Source organism: Taurulus bubalis (assembly GCF_910589615.1).
Source record: "Taurulus bubalis genome assembly, chromosome: 4".
NCBI classification, from domain to species: Eukaryota; Metazoa; Chordata; class Actinopteri; order Perciformes; family Cottidae; genus Taurulus; species Taurulus bubalis.
The window spans coordinates 12,792,684-12,814,517 of NC_136592.1; the positions used below are offsets into that span (position 1 = coordinate 12,792,684).

The 21,834-nt window shown below is 40.6% G+C and overlaps 1 protein-coding gene across 1 annotated transcript in view; it reads left to right on the top strand.

The window, feature by feature from the left end:
- Positions 1-19,068, top strand: part of syt7b (synaptotagmin VIIb) — a gene marked incomplete at both ends in the record, with an annotated part of 85,121 nt that extends 66,053 nt beyond the window's left edge. The window contains 6 exons of the mRNA XM_079216856.1: positions 12,576-12,675; positions 16,184-16,451; positions 16,577-16,746; positions 17,063-17,177; positions 17,371-17,570; positions 18,964-19,068. Of these exons, the coding sequence (XP_079072982.1) occupies positions 12,576-12,675; positions 16,184-16,451; positions 16,577-16,746; positions 17,063-17,177; positions 17,371-17,570; positions 18,964-19,068 (958 nt within the window). The remainder of the gene's footprint in view (positions 1-12,575; positions 12,676-16,183; positions 16,452-16,576; positions 16,747-17,062; positions 17,178-17,370; positions 17,571-18,963) is intronic.
- Between the last annotated feature and the right edge of the window lie 2,766 nt (positions 19,069-21,834).

Sequence of the window (21,834 nt, forward strand, 5' to 3'; positions counted from 1 at the left end):
CAGGCACATTTAAATATATATAATCTGATTGATTTGGGGGATGAGGCACTTAAAATTAGCCGATACGTTTTCCCAACACTTACGCATTTAATTTGATATTTTGCAATGCTTATGTGACTCTAGCCCGACCAGCGCAGACGGCGTTAAGCTGCATTCACAAACAGGAAGTGTTGTGAATATTTGCTACGCTTTGGATGTGAACGCAGCATTAGACTTTGCCATGATTGCGGTCTTAAATTCATCATATGTAGTCATGATCATCTCCTGCTCCTCCACAGAGAGAAGAGACGCTCTTTCTATGAGTTTATTTAAAATTGTAGCTTTTGAAGATCATGGAATTTGTGTTCGACTCCTCCCCCTTCTGAAGAGGAGCGTGCACGCACATTTATCCAGATGAATGACGTCTGGTTAGAATGAACAAGACTGTTTGAGGGCGGGTCAACCTTTGAAGAACCGGGAAAGCCTGATCATCTCGCTAATTTAAGATGTATAATAGAACATTTGATCGACTTTGTTGAACCACATACAAATAATACCCCCCTGGTGTGGTATAATACAAGTGTCTTCAGTGTGATTGACCATTCAAAACTTTTAAATGAGAAACATGCACCATGTTATCACAAAAAATGGACGCTTGAAAGAAGCTGTAAACTCTCGCGGGAATAAACAAGAAAAGAGACAAACCTCACAGACATGATCGTTTGGATAAGTGTCTAGGCAGTAACACTGAAAAGTAAACTCTGCACACTGTTCTCAAACAGCATTTATATAGAATACGTTATGAGTAAAAATAATAAGCTCCCACATACTGTCAACACTTATGGCAAATGTCAAGGACTATGTAAATGCTAAACAACCTTTGTCAGGGTTTTTCACTGCATCGTTTGATGATGCTGTTTATTTACAGAAATAATATAGAAAATAAAATGTCTATGCTATTACTCTTCTGTTTTACATATTTATGTGGGAATGTATCCCTACAGCAGGGAAGTAAAGTTTCTACTTGTTGTTTCTTGGCTGAATTGATTACATTTTAGTTGGGTTTGTAACTGTAGCTGTCCTCGGCTCTACTGAGCAGGGCCCTATTCTTCGTACCTGGCTCAACAAAGTAGAGCAAATGTCCTATTATCCATCTTAAATTAGTGAGATGATTGACATCAGGCTAACTGAGTTTCTCCACGGCAGATCCGTGGAGAAACGGTCTCGTTAATTCTAACCAGACGTCAGTCATCTGGATAATTGCGCGTGCCTGTTCCTCTTCAGAGGGGATAATAATGGAGCACTGACACCACAATGTTCTAACAGTACAATGGCAAATAAACTCAGAGGAACCCTTTTTTCCCTCTCTGCTGAGAAGCAGGAGATGATCATGAACGCATATGAGAAAGTCAATACCATATTCATGGCAAAGTCTAACGCTGCATTCACAGCAAACGTTTTTGCAACGTTGTTGGTGTGAACGCAGCTTAACAGCGCCCCCCGCTGCGACATAAGCGTTGCAAATATATCAGACAAGTTAAATGCGTCAGTGTTGGGAAAATGTATCGGCTAATTTGAAGTGCTTCCTCCCCCAAATCAACAGATTATATTTATTTAAATGTGCTTGCTGGCAGTAGTATACAAATTAATATATACTTGTGAGGATATATGTACTGTATGCGCGTATGTATCATGTACTGTATATACATGTATGTGTAGATTACCATATAACTAGGAGTTTGAATATGTGTATGGGCAGATCAGTATGTATGTATTATTCATAATCAGAAATCCAATCAATTGAAGCAGTGATAAGTATTCTTATCATGAGTCCACCTTAATCATTTTCTATGTATGGTGTACTAATAACACTGTCATATAATTATGAGTGCTTTCAACACATCCATAAGTTAAGCGCTAAATAAATGTTATGGACAGCACGCCATGCAGGGGCTTTCCCGATGTTCTCTGCCTCGCCGACACTGTACAGAAATGTACCGCTCGCAAAAAAGCGCAAGGCTGCATAGAGTCTGTGAGACGGCCAATGCTCTGCTGCGCCTTCTGCTGTTCACAATGTACGGTTCGAGGAGGTCCTGTAAATACATTATTCCTTGTCGGCAGAAGCGTACAGGAAGTCATGATTATGTGAGAACGAATCTTGGCGATCTCTAAGAACTCTAAAAAACTACATTTTTGGCTGTGTTGCTATGATTATTCTAAACTTGCTTCGAGGAACTGAAAAGCCTGACCTATGTCATCTTATCCTGAAAATTAGCCCGCTATAACTAAAGTGGGTGGGTGATTATGTCCAGTCAACCACAGGGACCCAAACTGACTTACATAACAAGACGCACATAGGAGATTAGAGGACCTTTCACTTAGCGCAGAGCCAGAAAACACTGGCTTTGTCTGTAGATAACAGATCGGCGAGAAACCAAATCTGTCCTTTGACAATAATAAAATTAACTGAAATCACAGCTCCATTGGTGTCTTTTGAGATTTCATCTCTAAGATGCAAGCCAGCTATGAAGAATAGGGCCCAGGGCCCTATTTCTCGTACCTGGCTTATTGAGCTAGTGGGCTAATTGTCAGGATAAGATGACGTAGGTCTGGCTTTCTCGGTTTCTCGAAGCAAGCTTAGATTCATCACCATAGCAACACAGCCAAAAATTTAAACCTGCTCCCGGGCAGGCTTACTGAAATTCACTGGATAAGCTGGCCACTCCCACGGACAAAAAAGGCAGCTCACTTCCTCATTGATGAAGGAGCGATATTAGTTATATTAGTTTTATAGGGAGAGAGTTCTTTTTAGATCGCCAGGTTCCATCCTTTACATTATCATGACTTCCTGTACGCGGCGATATAGATTTTGCCGGCAAGAAATAATTTATTTACGAGAGCTTCTCGAGCCGCGGACATTGATCACCACAGGCGCAGCTGATCGCCCGACTCCTAGTTATATGGTAATCTACACATACATGTATATACATATAGTACATGATTCATACGCGCATACAGTACATATATCCTCATAAGTATATATTTATTCGTAAATATAATCTGATTGATTTGGGTGATGAAACACTTAAAATTTGCCGATACATTTTCCCAACACTGACGCATTTAACTTGATATATTTGCGACGCTTATGTCTTGCAGCGCTGTTAAAGTTGCGTTCACGGCAACAATGTTGCAAAAACTTTGGAATATTCGCAATGCGTTTGCTGTGAATGACTACGGTATTGACTTTCTCATATGCCTCTATGATCATCTCCTGCTTCTCAGTAGAGAGATAAAAAGAGGTTCCTCTGTGTTTATTTGCCATTGTACTATTAAAACATCGTGGTGTCAGTGCTCCATTATTATCCCTTCTGAAGAGGAGCGGGCGCGCGCATTCATCCAGATGACTGACGTCTAGCTAGAATTAACGAGACCGTTTCAGCGCGGATCAGCCGTGAAGAAACCCAGATAGCCTGATGTCAATCATCTCGCTAATTTAAGTTGGAGATTAGGACATGTGCTTGACTTTGTTTAGCCAGGTACGAGAAACAGGGCCCAGGTGTCTTTCAGCTCATTGTTTTGGTTTTACAGCTCACAATATTGTTTTACTTCACTCTCATCCCCCTCTTTTCAGCTGTATGAAGAAGGAAAAAGAAATTGTTTCAATCTTTAATCAGGCAGTCGCCCTGAGATGAAGATCTTTTTTTCAGAAGAGACATGAGAATGAGAAACACTCTTTTGCACAATTGCACAATAAACAAGAATTACAGTAACCATAAGAAAGACATCAGATATTCAAGCTTTTAAGTCTCCAAAGGGAATGGAGGACTCCTGTTTTAAACTCCAGTTCTGCCAACAATATTGCGTACATGAGGGATATCCAAGGTTATGTAGTTCTTGGATCGTGTGGTTATAGATTTAAAAGACAGAAGAGATGCAACGTAATTTGGAAGTGGCAACAGTAGAGCTTTATAAATAAATAACATGAGATGGCTATTTTTTCTTGACTGTAAGGAAGTCCATTCAATCGTTTGATACAGAGAACAATGATTCTGTAATTTGTCATTTGTGATAAAGCGTAATGTGATACACAGGGTTTCACAGCTGAAGTGTTGATGGGACAGCATGATAATAAAGAATGTCTCCATACTCAAGGACAGACATGAAGGTTAACTGTATAATACTGTTACGGTTGGAAGAAGACAGATATCCTTAAATTCTATACAAGAAGCCAAGTTTGATTTTTCATTTTTGAGTCAAATGGTAAATATTAATTTTGAATGACAGACTGATGTCAAGTCAGAATTTGTATGACTCAGCGAGAGTAATGTGAGTGCCATTTAAAGTTTAAATGGCAGGAAAGTGTCACTAGTGGCCATGTACTCTGTCTTTTCTGCATTTAAACTAGTCTGATGAATATAGTGCATCTATATGTTATATATAACAGAACTTATATGTGTTGGATGGCCACCCACTAAGCTATTAAGTAGCTTGTGTTTTCTTATGTTTCCAAAAGTCTAAACGGAAACATTTTTTAGTAGATTTTCATTTGGTTCAAGAATAAAGAAGACGAGAATAAACAAGGTTCTCTCTACAACATTCAGAGAAATTAGCATCACAAATAGCATGATCATATTTATCAAAGTTACCTGAGAAGATAATGAAGTGACTCTCCCTCTGGGTTTTCTAATCGGAGCTTCTCTTTTGGTTTGTTTTCTTAACCGGGCCAGTTTGTGCGTGCATGTGAGTCTCTCTGTTGCATCTCGCTGGCTTGCTAAAGGCCACCGTTCTGCACTGCACCTGTTACCACTGATAACGCCGTCCTGACCCACTGATCAACAGTACGATACGTTTGATTGGCGCTGTTATTTGAACGGGTGGTGTGTCCATTGTTGGTCAAGTCTCAGTGGGAATCAGAGCTCTAATCTTGGCAGAGGTATAACTTCATCCTGCACTCGCTGAGTTGCAGAACGGCAGACTTTACAGTATTAATCAAGCAAGAAGTTGTTGCCACCCTTTATCAGCTGGCATATCCGACTCCATCCATTGTGTATCTGAGCCAGCAATCACCATGAGTCAAGACTCCCAATGACTCCACAGGCCGGACACGGGTCCCCATGGCAGCCTCTGGAGCCTGCAGTGGCCCGGGAAGAAAGATGATTGGAAAGAAAAAGCGATGTAGGTCAGCACAAACAAGGCATCTTTTTAAAAAAAACTGTCAGATCTAAGTCTGGAGCTCATTCACCATTTCCCTGGTTCCTGCTTGTGGCTACGAGTAGGGAGCTGATTTAAGAGAGCCCATGAAAGAAAAGTGAGGGGGACGTCACAGCGAAGGTGACAGTGAGTAGTGGACTGAAAAGGAAAGAAACTGTGTTCTTGAAGTCATTTAACACATTTTATTGACTTGTATCTTGATTTCTGAAACAGATACGTTGTCGCTGTAGGTTATTTATGCATGGAACGCGTTATTTACAAAAACAGCAACTCCCCAGTGGATAAATCTCAAGAATAAGGCAGCAGAAGTCTATTTGAAGAGCATCATGCCTGTCGAACACTGTAGATAGCTCCATTAGTTGTATTAGCCTGCGTGTTGAGGAGGGCGGTGACCGGGTGATTTGTCCCTGTTGGTGTGGAGCGCTAAGTGGGCTGACATTGGGGCCTTGGCCTCATCCATCATGGGACGTGGAACCTATATTGTGTTTCATGGTCTCCTAGGGCTAGTGTATGATCAGCAAGACCCAGATACAGTAATGTTTATGGAGACACACTTCCTATCCAGGCCCTGCTGGTAACCCTCATCCCTCATGTTCTCACCCGTCCATCCACTCTCCCTCCCTCCCCCTCTGCTTCCCATTCCTCTCCCCATCCCCTCATCAATTTCCTCTCTCCCCTCCCCAGACTTCATTTTGTTTCCCAATAAGACATTGTCTCCTCATCTCTCCTTTATTTCCTCTCTCCACCTTTGCCTCCTCTCTCAATCTCCCCTCCACGCTTTATTTAATTGCATTCATTAAACATACATTTTTTTCTTATGCCAGTTTCTCTCTCTCTCTCTCTCTCTCTCTCTCTCTCTCTCTCTCTCTCTCTCTTTCTCATTTTCCATTCCACTATCTCCTTTTTTCACCTGATCCACCCATTCCTGAGGGTGTTGACTGGATTTGTGACGGGATAATGTCAGAGTACGCTCCTCTGTTAGCGCAGATGACTGTCAGCTCGGCCAGACTGATAAATCTGCTCCTTGTGGGCAGTTTTCATGCATCTGTATACAGTATGTTTATGCCCATGAGCTTTCTGTAACATCCCTGTATCACCTTTAGAAGTTTAGATGTCTGTAGTTGCATGTGATACGATTTGGCCCCAAATATAGAAACACAACACAGTTATAAACCCAATCCCAGCTGTTTCTTGCTGGTTATATTATTTCATATTGTTTTCCCCAATCAAGCCGCTATGAAAATAAATGCAATAAATCTTTGTCACTTTATAGCTTATCTCATATCCTAAGACACGTTATCATAATTATTTTTGGATGACTTCTAGAGAATGATAACTGAAACTGATAGAGGGTGAAATACCAACAAAAATGAGCTCTCCGATCGGCTTTCTATTAGGCATAGTTCATCGCTGTGATCAGTATGTAGTCCGCGTACAGTGGACTAAACACATTTCTAATAAATTCATAGAGTTGTGAAAAATCTTCTCATTAAACCCTATATCATTGAAATTACATAACAATACTAATTTATTTTTGCAATTACATTTTGATTAAAAAAAAACATTTGGTTTTTCTTTTTTTTTACATGGAAAGTGGTCCATTTTTACACGGCACATAAGTCATGGGAGATGATGGGGATTCAAAGCACAGGACTTTGATACTGGAGACTTTTGACTGTAGCTTGGATCCAACTAATAGTTGGAATTTATCTGTTGTACAAAGCTGTCTAATTCTTGACTACTTTAATATGTAGTAGTTGCTATGAATCCAGGGTAAATTAAGACTTTTTCCCAAACTTAAAAAGTGTGGCTTACTGAGCTGCCCACCTCAAACCGCTCGGCTCTCTGCTCACTCCAGCAGAAAATGTTTGGCTTCAGCAAGAATTCAACAAGGACAAAGACATTTTACTGTTACAATTCAGTGAAGGGTGTAACGATACCAAAAAAAGCTCCCCATTATCATAACATTTGCACAGCTGAGATGCTGTGGCTTCCCAATGTGATAAGAATCATTACTTCTGCTAACCCATCAGTCAGGCTCATAGTTAGTTTCTTTAGACAAAAACAAACGAATGACAACGTCCTCACTGCTGTATATACTTCCAGCGCGTTATTGCAGCCTGTAAAAATGTTTTCCCCTCTCATTACTCGCTCCACAATATTGTGAACAAACCACAAATTATGACCCGGCTAGAATTCTGTATATATTTGTGAGACCATCCCCTGCGTCTTATATGGTTTGGGTCAGTCAACAAAAGTACACTAGGGTTGGGGAAACCTTGTGGTTTCAGTTAAATGTTCAAATGTAAACACATTCTGTCTCATGCTTCAAGTCACTGTTGATTTTCTGAATTAAAGGCCACGATATTTCCTTAAACGTAAACAAATGCTGCAGTTCCTCAATATAGCCAGCAACAGCTTCCTCCTGCTTACAACATTCTGAGATTGATTTTTAACATGTGAAAACTATATTCATTAAATAATCAAAATGATTTGTCCTTGTACATAAGTGTATAGTAAACATAATTCTAAAACACAGGGTTGTCTCAAGTGCAAGCAGGTCAAGAAGTTATTTGTCAAATGAAAAAAAGTCCTTTCACGTCCCTTGAAATGCAACTTATTTAGAATATGCTGTATATATCCTATTTAGATCAGTTAGAGTAAAACATACATACACATAAGCACATTTATGGAGTGTAGTGCTTCTAATGGATCACTGAAGACGGATTCTGCAGAATGTTTCTTCTGCTCAGCATGTGATAACGTTTTTATTCCAGTCATTTCTTCTCACCCCTCAGTTTGTTTATATATAGAAAATAAAAACTCCACGCGTGCTTCATTAAATGTGCAGATACTTAACTGCCATTTCTAAGCAAACTGATTGCAGCTAAAGTTTCTTGTGTCCCAGCTACGAGTAGGCATCCAGCAGGACAATACTATGGTTGCAAAGATTGACACATGTGAAAACACAAACACGATGATTACAATTCTTGCACGTTGCTTTGCCTGATCTGAATCTCCTGTAAGGACGTTGTCTCTTGCTCTTGTTCCTTGCTGCCAGACCTCTGCTTGAATTTTCCTTCTTTTTTCTTATCCAGTCACTTCCCCTGATATTACTTCCATGATATACCTTTATCAAAGCTGGGTAAACGAAGCATGTTCTTTTCATATATTCAGTCTCTCTTAATCGATGTTGGACAGACTTTCCAACAGACAATACGGGGAGATAAGGTGTCTCTGCATTGTCCCCTGAGATGTAATGACCTGCTTTGTCCAATTACACCAACTATGGCTTTCAACTCAGTCCCAGGTTGAGGCCTTAAGGCTAAAAGTCAGGGTTTTGAGTTTTGATGTGTGTCAGATCAAAGTGGTGTGTGTGTGTGTGTGTGTGTGTGTGTGTGTGTGTGTGTGTGTGTGTGTGTGTGTGTGTGTGTGTGTGTGTTGTGTGTGTGTGTGTGTGTGTGTGTGTGTGTGTGTTTGTGTGTGTGTGTGTGTGTGTGTGTGTGTGTGTGTGTGTGTGTGTGTGTGTGTTTGTGTGTGTGTGCTCATTTGTTTTGTTATAGACTTGCCGTTATATAATTTGCAGTTCCCATCAAAACAGTGAGGTGCAGAGTTAAATTAGAGTTGGTTTCAGTTGGATGATCCAGACTCTTTTTATGAGCAGGAGAAGAAGGTTGCTCTATAATTGCTCATTTCTGTGCTGTTGTTATGAGTATAATGGCTGCAGGTTGTTCTGCACTTTTTGGGGCATTCATGTATCAGCAATTTTCAACGTGAGCTTACATATACCCAGTGGTGTGTGGGTCACAGGGGGTTGTGAGAAGAAGTGTAGCTATGAGCGAAGCGTGTGTTCCAGGAGCGTTTCAAAGGCTTTCTAAATGCGCGGTCCCTCAGCCCTGTGGCCTTTTCGCTATTTTTAATATATGCCCCTCTCTGTGGAAATTCCTTAGATTTTTACTGCCCTCTTTTTTTACTCATGTTACCATGGTTACTGCAACCCTGTGCAAAATCCATGATGGTAGTGAGTACAACCTAAAGTGGGAGCACACTTTTTGGTAGTCATGGTTACAACAACCTCCAAAGAACGAATTATGTAACTGACGGGATCGTCACCAGCAGGCAGAACGACGCATCTCACAAGTTGATAAATGTGCACACATTTTTTACTTTCTAATAGCTACAAAATATTTGACTTTATGTCTAGTTGTGACAGTGAATCAAAAAAAAAAATGCAGGGAGAATAATGTACTTGTTTTTAGTGACAATTAAGAATTCCTAAGTGTCACGACGACAACATGGCTCCTCATTGTCTTTTACTCAATTTGAAATGTTATCATATCACATTATGCAGCACCAGAGCCTTGCATCCTGCGTGTGTGTGTGTGTGTGTGTGTGTGTGTGTGTGTGTGTGTGTGTGTGTGTGTGTGTTTGACGGTGAGTAAATATATATATTTACACGCATGGATGGACTCACCTCAGTACCACACCCAATATCTCAATGTCCCGCAGGCCATTGCCGTGTCAACAGTCTCGATTCGAGGACACTATGTGCATCAGCAGCAGGTCTTCATTTGCCTTTCATGTCAGCAGACGTTAATCTTTGGTGACGATGATAAGCAGACGCCACAACTTCTACAAATCCTCTAGGAATGCAGGGTTTTGATGCAACAAGTGTGTTATTATCATGCTGATTTATCTCCAGTAAAAGTATCAGTGTCCCCGAAACAAAATAGGACAATAAAGGCAGGAACTCCAGTGTGGAAAAAAAGGAGAACAAACAACACAATAACACATTGTGGCATGAAACCTTTATCTTTGTAAAAGACACATCATGCAAACCAGTAAATAACTGCACTTGTACACCTGCAAGAAGCACAATGCATACAAAAAGTCAGTAAGAAAAAAAAGACAAAATATGAAATCAAGCAACATATTGCTCTCATTTCTTCAGCACAACAACACATCAGAGAATCTGCTTCCTCTTATGAACTCATTACCCCTCTCAAGATACACACACAGGGATGTGTCATCACTGTTACACAATATAGATGAGATGTATTCTCACAATGCATAATGTTGTTTTATGTAGCTGCTTCATATTTGTGTTTTCATCTTCAGTCAGTATGAGTTGAGACTTGCGAGTCAATGACAGATACACATATACACAGAGAGAGACAGAAGCTGTGTCATTAGCAATGATGATGTTTTTAGCTGATAAATAGGTCACAAAGATGAAGTGAAGGTATTACTTTACTTTGATTTACTTCCTGTTACGGTATTAAAACCCTCTCTGGCTTTCATTGTCCACTGATGTCACAGACGTCGTCATCAGGTTTCTACCCGGTTAACATCCAGTTTGAATGTATATTCTTGAAAACAGTTTTTTGGATCAGTTATATCTTGTCCTGTGTCTGCCTCCCCAATGAGCACCCATTTGCCTCAATTAAGATAGAAAGGAAACATTTACAATATCTGCTCTGTTCATTTAAACCAATGCAACTTACGGTTTGGTTTTTGATCAAATCTATATAAGAAAAGGAGTGGTAGGCTCAATGCCCCCTTTTATGAACTGGAATATACAGAGCAGTGAATACGTTTATAGACCCTGCATGATATGCAGGCCCGTATGAACTACAATGGTTTATATGCACTGTGCTAAAGTAAAGCATGTGCTCTGTATGGCTGGGTGGCATGACATTAAGACGATTTCCGGCTGTGTTTATGTTAGGTTGATTGTTCAAGATTCATGTGTTCTCTGTCTTATGTGTTGGGTGTTGAATAAGGAGGGCTCAGTCGGTTGTCAACGAGCCAAGCCTTCCTGTAAGTAAGCTCTTACAGGCTCTTTGGGTATTTGATATATGTATATATATATATATATATATATATATATATATATATATATTATGTCCTCTAGAGTCAAAGTGGGGAATGCCTTTAAAGGCCTGTCTATGTACCTGAGCTGCAATTGAACTGTATGGCGGGGAGAAGAGGATGGAGGGGTACATAAAAAAAATCCACATAGAAGATTAACAACCATTGAGAAAAGGATCATGTTAATGTACTATTTTTAATGCACTACATTAGAGGAGGGAGTCAACTCAGTGGCACAGCGAGACCAGGTGTTAAGTAATCATTTTAAGGTAACACATTGTTCCCTGATGTGTTAGGGGTTGATGTTAGAAGCTCTAATTGAAAATGTTCAGCTTTTTCTGCGCACATCAGTTTGACCTGTTACAGAAATAATGTCTCAGATGTCTTTATCAGCTGATACAGAAAATAGTACGCCTCGGAAACGGCGTGGCTGCATTGTTGGCTCTCAGGAAATAAAGGCAGAGTGACGAATCTGTTTCTTTTCTCTTCCACACCACATCCTTTTCTCCTCCTCTCCTCTCCCTCGCTTCGCTTTTACTTGTCTCTTTGCTGCACAAACCATGTCCATCTCTCACCCCTCTTCACATCCAGCCTCCATTTTTCTTGCTCATGTAACGTGTCAGTTGGCTTCCTTTCCCCTTTAGATCTGTTTTGCTTCCTTACTTCGATTTCTCGCTCAGCTCGTGTGTGAGTTATTGTGTGTGTCTCACAAAAATTTCTTCGTAACATCCCTTTGTTCATTCTATTAATCCTCTGAATCTTAACAATCGCAAATCCTCTCCTTCACTTTTTCTCAACCTCTGTGCAGAGATAAGTCTTCAAATGCCTCTTTCCTTCTCAGATCCTATTTCCCACAATAGTGTCTTCTAATCTCACGTCTGCTTTTACCTTTTGTGTTTTACAGCTCACCTGCTCCCTCGCTCACTATCTCTGTCTCTCTGACTCTGTCTGTTTGTTCTTTCTGAGTCATCTCTCTCACAGCGATAAGTGATCATTAGTCTTATTTGTCAATGCGCCTAGACATGTATCAGATCTTTGTATTTTCCCTGTTTATCAAATTGTTACACAATATGACCCAGGAGTCATGTTTACCCTTTACTAATTTTAGTATTTTCAATTTTTCTACCTTGTTGTTTCAAGGATTATCAGTCATATATTGTTGTCTTGTATAGGTCTTGTGTATATATATATATATATATATATATATATATATATATATATATATATATATATATATATATATATATATATATGAAGTGGCAGGTGGTGATGACAAACGTTTTACATTGGTGCATGTTTAGTTTGAATTATATTAATACAGCAAGACATTGTGAGGCTCACCACAGCCTCTGACCCCTTGAGAGACAGACGCTACATGTCCAAAAGTATGTGGACATTTATTTATGAACCCCTCTTTGTTCGCAGAAGAAATGTAATTATTTAACAGGAAAAGACCCCTAATAATGAGCATGTTTATGTAAATATTTGTGTGTTTGTGTCTATTCTAACAGGACACCGGGTAACAAACCAGGCAGCAGCCCCAGAGGTCAGACCGATGCCAACTCCTCTGTTTCTGACTTGGCCAACTCTGTCACCAGTGACATGCTCATGGTAACACACAATATCGACACAGTATATCTGAAGCCTCGAGATACGTTTTATTGATTCACCACTAACTCATTCGTGATGTGATTTCTGCATTGCCAACCTCATCTATATAATAAGACGAGGGGGACTGCTGTCAGCCAAGCCTTTTTGAATCGCAATAAATGAGACAGCTGAGAGACTTCAGCGGTGCTTCATGATCATCTTTCCTCATCTGAGATGAAAGTTACATGCAGGCATTGAGACAATGAAGTGGGTGTTGACACAACAATAATGTAAATCACAAAAATATGACTTATTACTAATTAATCACCATTGTAAACACTAATAAATGCAGGTTATATTAGCTTCGGTGTTGCAAGTCCACTGTCTTAGAACTCTGGTATATTTTGTTTTGTTTTGGCGGTCACTTCTGTCAGTGATAATATAATTGTACTTCTCAAATTAATTGCTCTGATCTGTGGACATGGCAGTATTGCTAAAGTCATGTCCGTTAGGAGAGAAAACTCAAACAATTCCAAAAGTATTGAGAAGAAAACCTAAAAACTGTCCTTTATAAACATCTATCACTATTTACTGAATGACCTCCTGGTTTAACTTTGCTCACCAGATCACAGTAGTTATTTTGATGAGTGCAATGTTTTCATTTGTAATTGAAATGATGGCCAATGCAAAAAAAAAGTTTTAATAAACCATATTTATCCTTTAAAGTTGTTTTGCATTCGCTGTTTACATTTATTTGTCCGCCACCTACTGTAAATAGTACACTGTGTCAGTTCTGGAGAAGAAAGCGAGAAAAGAAAGCCTACACAATTCAGTTCAATTGAGCAAAGTCCTATGAGAAGTGTTTCCTCCTCACAAGTCTTTCATCACTCAGAAAGTACTGTCTTCATCCCACTCAGCTCACCCACCTGTAGAGCACCACTGCTAGTTATTGCCATACAGTATCTCATCTCCCTGAAACATACAGTACTCATCACCCTGCAGTGAGACACTGGAAGGGGAGGGGAAGTGCGCCGTTTTCAGCGGGGTTCGGTAATTAGCTGTGAAAGAACACACAGTGCTGTGGGTGCTGCGAGAATATGGCAGAGATGAGTATGAGCCGTGTGTAATTATGTGGGTCTCGTGGTGTGTCTGTGGAATTCACAGTGGCAGTGCTTAATGATAATACTCATTCTGGGCAGTATTGCCAAAGGCGTCTATACATTACACAACCATCCTTTCATGCTGAAAATACCCATCCTGCACTTTTGAGCCACTTGTGCTGCTGTAGAAATAACAGTACATATAGTTTATATTTCACAGTCTTTAACTGAGGAGAAAGGAATGCAGAGAGATGGCGTTGAATGTTAGAGAAGATAAACATCCAACCCCCTCAGGCGTCTCAGGTGATAGGGGTTGGGGAGGACGGGTGGGGGTCCTGTCAGCATCACATGGTTCTTATCAAGATGTGCTCTGACGCTGCTTTCATTTTTTTTATGTGTTCTCAGGGCCAGTGACAGTGTGGTGTGAACGTGTCTTTGCCTCTGAGTCAACACACATCCACACATTTGCAGAGGTTTTTATGTGCTTTATTTGTTCAAAGGATGAGGCTAGAGATAGTCTAGCTTTTTCAATTGGGATTTGTCAACAAAGCCCATAAAAAGACCAAAACCAGCAATGCGTTAATCTGTCACTCAATACTTTTTGACTTCCCCAGTTTACAGTATGTGGTACTCAGCACCAAGCACATTCATTCTTACGAATATATACTTAAATCTTTAAAAAAGGCTAAAACAGCACGGCACAAGAGCGTTTAACAAATGTTACTCAAACAATAGTATGCTTTTCTTGGGGACTATTTTCAGCTGCTGATTGATACAAATGGTGTGTGGACTAGTGAGTATTTACAGCAACAGGACAGTGTATGTGGGCCTGACTCCAAAACAAACTACAGTGTCCATGTTACTTGTAATGGAGGCAAACGTCAGACAATGCAAAATGTGGCTCATTTTTGTAGTTTTTTGACAACAATGGCATTTGCAAGACAGACAATATTTGTTGGCATCTACTCCACGTGAGATGTTTGGGTTTCAGAAAAAGAAATTAGAGAGGAGAATTGAAGAATTGAAAGAGAAGGGAGGACTCTGGGTAAAAAAGAGCCCAACATAGAAAATGGGGGAAAGCAATTTAGGCCAGCTGTTGGGAGGACTGCATAATGAAAAGTGATCATATGCAGCATGGAGAATAAGGGGCTGAGCAGCACCATTAGAAATATGTGGGAGAATACAGAATTGGATATTACATTTCTGGAATTGCTCCTTGAGTAATGCCATAAGCTCTTTCCTCATCAGATAGCACGTTTTAAACTGGATTTCTCTTCCTCCCTCCAGGCCAAGCCACCATCAGTCAGAGGGTCTGTCTACCAACAGATAATCTGCCTCTCATCTCCACACAACCGTGGACAATTTCTGCCTTTATCGCACAGTAGAAGGCAGCCATGTGACAAAACATTATGTTAGTTAGCCAGTTGGGAGCTGGCTTTTTCATGTTGAAGTGCAGAATTAGTGTCCCCGGAGTGTTGTGAATATGCTGTGAATATGGCTGAGTTTGACCCAGAGCTCCGGTGATAGAGGTGCAATTCCCATAGTGTTACATATTGTTTAGACGTATACACTCCACTGTTAGTTCATTAGTCACCTTAAAACAAACACAAACCTGCAATACATCCTCCTCTGTAACATTGTCTGTTGACTATTTTAGAGGTGATGATCCAACTTAAGGGTTGAGCTTGGAAAACTCAAGGTCCACTCAGTTGTGTTGTTCTGGAGCTTTCGACTGTAACTAATGACTCTTGTGAAGAAATTGGGTTTGTTCAGTTGCTATTGAACAGCAGGTGTTCTTACTTTCCTTGAGTGCTGAATGTCAAATCACTCCCCCATTCACTCATTCACTTCTCATCATTATACGTATTACAGACACTTAGTGGTTTACTTAGTGGTGAGCAGTAAATTGACGTTTCAGACTGTATTGTGGCTCAACTTTAATTTATCGCATAACAGGCCCGACATTGCAATGTGGGAGAAAGGAGTGTACATGCCATTCACACTAGTGTTGATTGCCCAGTGTTATACTGAGACGTGTTTTAAATGTTTTGTTCACGTCATTTAGCTGTATCATAAGATAATCAATACACTGGGGAGTGTTTATCTCCTGGTTTACTTCATAATTAAATAATACTTGTCATCTAAAGAGAAACCTAATCACAAGTGAAATTATTTGGCCTTGGACCTTGTAATGAATCCCGGCGAGATGTTCTTTGTAAGAAAGATGAAGGTGCTCCTGAAAATGTAATGTGCATATCTCATGGGCAGCACAACATTTATATCTTGTAATATCTTGGTTCAAAATGGAGTATTGCACCAGTAATAAACCAGTAAATACTGCTTCATGTAGATAAAAGGTATCAACCACCTGGAGCTGAATAAAAAGATAACATCACATTCATCTCCTCTTCCTCCTGTGTCTTCTTTAGTTGTCTCCAGGTTCAGAGGAAGATGACCATGAGGGTCCAGTGTGTGAGAAGCTGGGTCGTGTTCAGTTCAGTGTTGGATACAGTTTTCAGGACTCCACCCTCACTGTCAAAATTCTCAAGGGCCAGGATTTGCCTGCTAAGGACTTTTCCGGCACCTCTGATCCGTTTGTCAAACTCTACCTGCTGCCAGACAAGAAGCACAAGCTGGAGACCAAAGTCAAAAGGAAGAATCTGAACCCCCACTGGAATGAGACCTTCCTGTTTGAAGGTTTGACAGAGGAAGCTTTCCTAATACATACATAATACATGAACTTAACAATTCATAGCACATGCAGGCACTCTCTAGCGGTCTCTTTTATCCCTGTGACTTGTGAGGACTATGTTCTTTCTCAGGGTTCCCCTATGAGAAGGTGGTCCAGAGGACTCTATACCTGCAGGTTCTCGACTACGACCGCTTCAGCAGGAATGACCCCATAGGAGAGGTGTCTGTCCCCCTCAACAAACTGGACCTGGCCAACATGCAGACTTTCTGGAAGGAGCTTCAACCATGTAGTGATGGCAGCGTAAGTAAGACGGAAAAGGAGGTGGAGGGAAGGAAGGAGGTGGAGGAACAGGGAGGAGAGGGAAGAGGGGAGAGAGAGGATGGGACAGAATGTAACGGGTGATGTCATTCCTGGCTGCCGTGATGCTCTCAGGGGAAATGTGGCAGCGTGCTGGTGGGAGAAAGAAGGGAATATGGAGACGATGACAGGTAGACAGAGGCAACACAGACAGCCAGAGGAAGAAAGAGAAATACACAGTGAGCAACCGAAGGGACAACAATGTGAAAAGGGGATGAAAAAGTAAACGATTCGCTGTTGTTGTGTGTGATTTCTCCAGGGGAGTCGAGGGGATCTGCTGGTGTCTCTGTGCTACAACCCCACAGCCAACACCATCACTGTGAGCATCATCAAAGCCCGCAACCTCAAAGCCATGGACATTGGAGGCACTTCTGGTATAGATGCTTCTTCATCTCCCGTCTCCTTTTATTGTTGCCCTTCTCCATCACTGCTGCTTCAAAATGAAATAAGAAAATTGTGTGATTTGATATCAAATCTATGACAGCACATAAACTAACATGGCGTTCAACTACATGGTAAAACAGGAATGAGATATTGTAAACAAATTGATACATTACTTCTCCACAGACCCTTATGTAAAAGTGTGGTTGATGCACAAGGATAAGCGTGTGGAGAAGAAGAAGACGGTGGTGATGAAGCGCTGCCTGAACCCTGTTTTCAACGAGTCCTTCCCCTTTGATGTGCCTGCACACGTGTTGAGGGAGACCACCATCATTATCACCGTCATGGACAAGGACAGGCTCAGTCGCAATGATGTCATTGGAAAGGTATCTCTTCTTCTTCTTCTTCTTCTTCTTCTTCTTCTTCTTCTTCTTCTTCTTCTTCTTCTTCTTCTTCTTCTTCTTCTTCTTCTTCTTCTTCTTCTTCTTCTTCTTCTTCTTCTTCTTCTTCTTCATCATCATCATCATCATCATCATCATCATCATCATCATCATCACTGTCCTGACAGCAGCTGATCAGCCAGTCTCTACTGACCCCTGCTGGAACACGCAGACCCATCTTGTGCATCAGAAATGAATAAATGAGAAGAACACTTCATTTGAAGTGTTGACCAGTTGTTTCATTTAGTCTTCCACCAAGAACAAATAAGCATGACATGCATGCAAATGCAGGTCCATGCTCTTACATCTAACAGTCCCTCCTTAAAATGTACGTTTTGCATTTTCACTAGATGCAGCTGGGTCCAAAACTATAACTGTCTTTTGATTTGAATATAGGGAACATGGTATTATTGGTTTTATGGGATTATATTAATGAATTACTCATTAATCATAGGAAACGTAATCCTTCATATATGCTCGACTGTATGGTTGCTGGTAGACATTTATACAAGTTCAGCTGACCTGCTGTTCACTGACTGAGAGAGTCTAAGCTATGCTTGCTCAACAATTAGTTGGAATTAATTCATTGGAAAGTGTACCAATGTAACACTCTATTCTGCTATAATTATTGCCAAAAGACTTTGTTCTTTTCAGGAAACTTCTTCAGAAATTACACACATTCATTCATATCAGTATTCAACTTAACTGGAGAATAGAGCTCTAACACAAATCATAAATGTATCATTTCTGTCTAAATTATTGGAAATAACCCAAAGCTCCAGTAAAATCCTTGTTCTTTCAGACACTGTAAAAATAATCATCTTTGAGCTGTGTACAGCATGGAGGAGCCCCTGTGCTCTCTATCATTCACACACATCTCCAGTAATTGCCATCCTAACCACATATATTATCTGCCTACTCACAGCAGTAATAATATGTTGCCTATTATAACCACACTCATAAATAACATGCAACTAGTCGGAGGACAATGACAGCTTGAACAGTATTTCCTGTGGCATGTACAGATCAGGAGTTTCTTTCTACATGAGAATTACTTAAAGACTCAGCCTTTGATCTTCATTAGCAGCAGAATTAGCCTTTCTCAGAGTATTTTAGAAAGTGAAATCCCTTCCTGTAATGGCTTTTTTTCTGCCCAGGATTTGAGTTAAATTCCGATAAGAGTGGCAGGCTTAGTGGTAAAAGCAGGGCTAGACTTAAGACTCACAGCAATGTTTTTTTACTGAATACTTCCCAGTATTTTTTGGAGGGCGAGGCTTTTTACAAATAACATCAATCAACTGTATGTACTTGGGTTACATTGACTTTCTCTTTCTCACAGATTTACCTTTCATGGAAGAGCGGCCCTGCAGAGGTAAAACACTGGAAAGACATGATGGGTCGTCCTCGTAATCCTGTGTCCCAGTGGCATGCTCTTAAGGCCTGAGGGACCCAGCAACCAACCTGCCTGCAGAGTTTTCCCCCTGAGAATTCAGCATCAGCCTCTCAACCCCTGCCCTCAGTACATATCCCTCTAACTGCAGTATTGGGCTGCAGGCAATGTATGTCATCTCTTTGTTCTCAGGCTTCTTTGATATCCTCTGCCCTCAGTCCTCGTGACACCATCCCTAAATTTAACCCATATCAAGTTCCGATTCCCACCTGACCCCTTGTCTCATCTCTGTCTGAACTTAAAAATGTATTTGATGTCTTCACTCACCTCCTCCTTGTGACCTCTTTCTATCAGATTTTTTTTTTTTTACTTCTCAGTCTTTTCTCCATGTCGACCACTCCCAGTGTTTAACATCAGAGCAGCACCTCTTGCCACCCATGAATACAAACTACCAACCAAAAATGGATCAAACTAATATTCCGACCATCCTCTGCTGCACAAAACGGGCTTCATTCAAACATGTACCTGAGCTGTGCAACCCATTTACCACCTTCATCACAGTGTCTCTGCTCCTCGCCCCTTCGTTTGAGTCTTCTTAATTAATGTCACGAGTCCTCCATACCCTTAAAATGCTTGAAAAACCAGGAAAACCGACACAGGCAATGGAAGAGTGATGGGCTATATTTAAAATGAAAATGGACTGGAATTGGACTCATGTTTGATCTTTTTCACTCTGGCATTCTCCCTTGGCGGTAACCCTTTGTTGTATGTACGTGCTGTGGGTGATGTGCTGTAACCCCAAATGAAGTTCTTCAACAAAAAAAGGATATGAACATTTATCGCTGGTCCAATAGGGCAAGTGTCCCAAAAAAAGAACTTTTTCTTTGGAAAAGAAATCCAGATGGACAGGAAAAAAAGAGTCAAGTGATTAATGTTGTGTTTTGTTTTTTCAAAAGAACTTAGAGAATCAACCTGTTCTTCCAGACACTAAAAATAAGCGAAAAGCCAGCTTACATAAGTGTGGAAGTGTGTGTGTGTGTGTGTGTGTGTGTGTGTGTGTGTGTGTGTGTGTGTGTGTGTGTGTGTGTGTGTGTGTGTGTGTGTGTGAATGATGGAGTATTTTGGACTTGAACAGCTAAATTAAGACTAAGATGTTGTTGAAAATATCCCTTGATAACGATGATGAAAATAGGGTATTGTTAGAATTTGTGGTGTTGAAGTTAGCAAAGGTGTGGGGAGGTCACGGAGGTCAGTCCACCCAAAACACAAACACATGTACAGTATTTTCTAACGTACTTCTCGTATTAAGCCAAGCGGATGGTTTCAGATGTATATGTTGTAGTTTGATCCCATGAAATCACTGCTGCCACCTCAAATATGAAGAAGTAAAGTAGGATTTCATTATAGCGTTTGAAATGGCTTTTAAAACATTCCATAGCTGTGCCAGCTTGTCTTTCCAGAAACAATGTTCTGGTTAATCGGATATTCCACAGACCCCGAAATGAATGGCTTTGTGAATCTGCCTGTGAAAACAACATCTATCCATCAATTATTTGAACACAACCTCCATGCTGGTGCTGCTCATGTTTTTTAACCACATCTCAGAGTTTTCCTCAGCAGATAGAGTTCACTCTGTTGAGTCCAGGACCCCCTGATCGTGGGAAACAGACAGCTCAGCCCACCTGCACACAGTGGCATTGAACCAATACACACTAAAACTAACACATCGGTGAACATTGAATATGTTAATGTAGAATATGTGGTTGAAATTGGATATTAATAAATAAATAATTCAAAAACCATTACAGAACACTGTAAACTGTTTTTTTCCCCCAAGAACTATGAGTCTAAGAACAATATTCAACCAGATTTTTATCAATATCAAGGCAGTCTTCCAGTTGTTTGCTTCACTGCCTGAATGTGACCTCCCCCAAGTCCCATAGAGACATTTATAAAACAAACAAGAGAGGAACAAGTCTTTTTACATTCCACTGTTTGTGTGTGTGTGTGTGTGTGTGTGTGTGTGTGTGTGTGTGTGTGTGTGTGTGTGTGTGTGTGTGTGTGTGTGTGTGTGTGTGTGTGTGTTGGTATTTGTTTACTGTGAGTCCCTCTGTGTGTGTATATATCTGCACTAAGTTCTATTTTGCCAGGTTAATACAGAACTAAATTGTTTACCGTTTTTATTCTGTATGAAACAAACCAGATGTACAAAGATATATGTTTTTTTTTTTTTAAAGTTGTCACTTCTTTAAGATTTACTGCACTTGTTGACAATGCTGGAACAAACCTCTCTTCTTAGCAGGGTTATTTTCCTGGTGTGTGGTGTAATGGGACATTTGGTTTGGGAGGGAGGCAAATGTGTTATACATGAGCTGAAAAAGGAAAAAATATGCTTTACAACACATATAACCTGTTTTCTTTCACCATCATTAATACTGTTTAGTTCAGACTATCTGTCCTTCTGATCCAAGAAATGAAGGGTGGCACTAACACAGCTGACGTTTCCCCCAAAACACCCCCGTCGTGCACACATGCTTTCTGGCACAAAGTGTTCTGTGTGTGCCTTATAAACCCTACCACGCCTTGCTCCTCGCCATATGTGCTCCCCTCTCCAAGTGTCAGGTACGTGGGAGGTGGGGAGAAACCAAGGTGAGATAGGAGATAATCATCACCTCTTTGCATCACTGTTAGCTACTTCTCAGGTCAGAGCAGAGCATCAGAGCATCCCAAAATAACCAGGAACACAGTCATCTGTCTGTCCTGATGGTCATGGGTGAGAAACAAGGTATTGTTATCAGTGCTGCTGACGAAGCATTACAT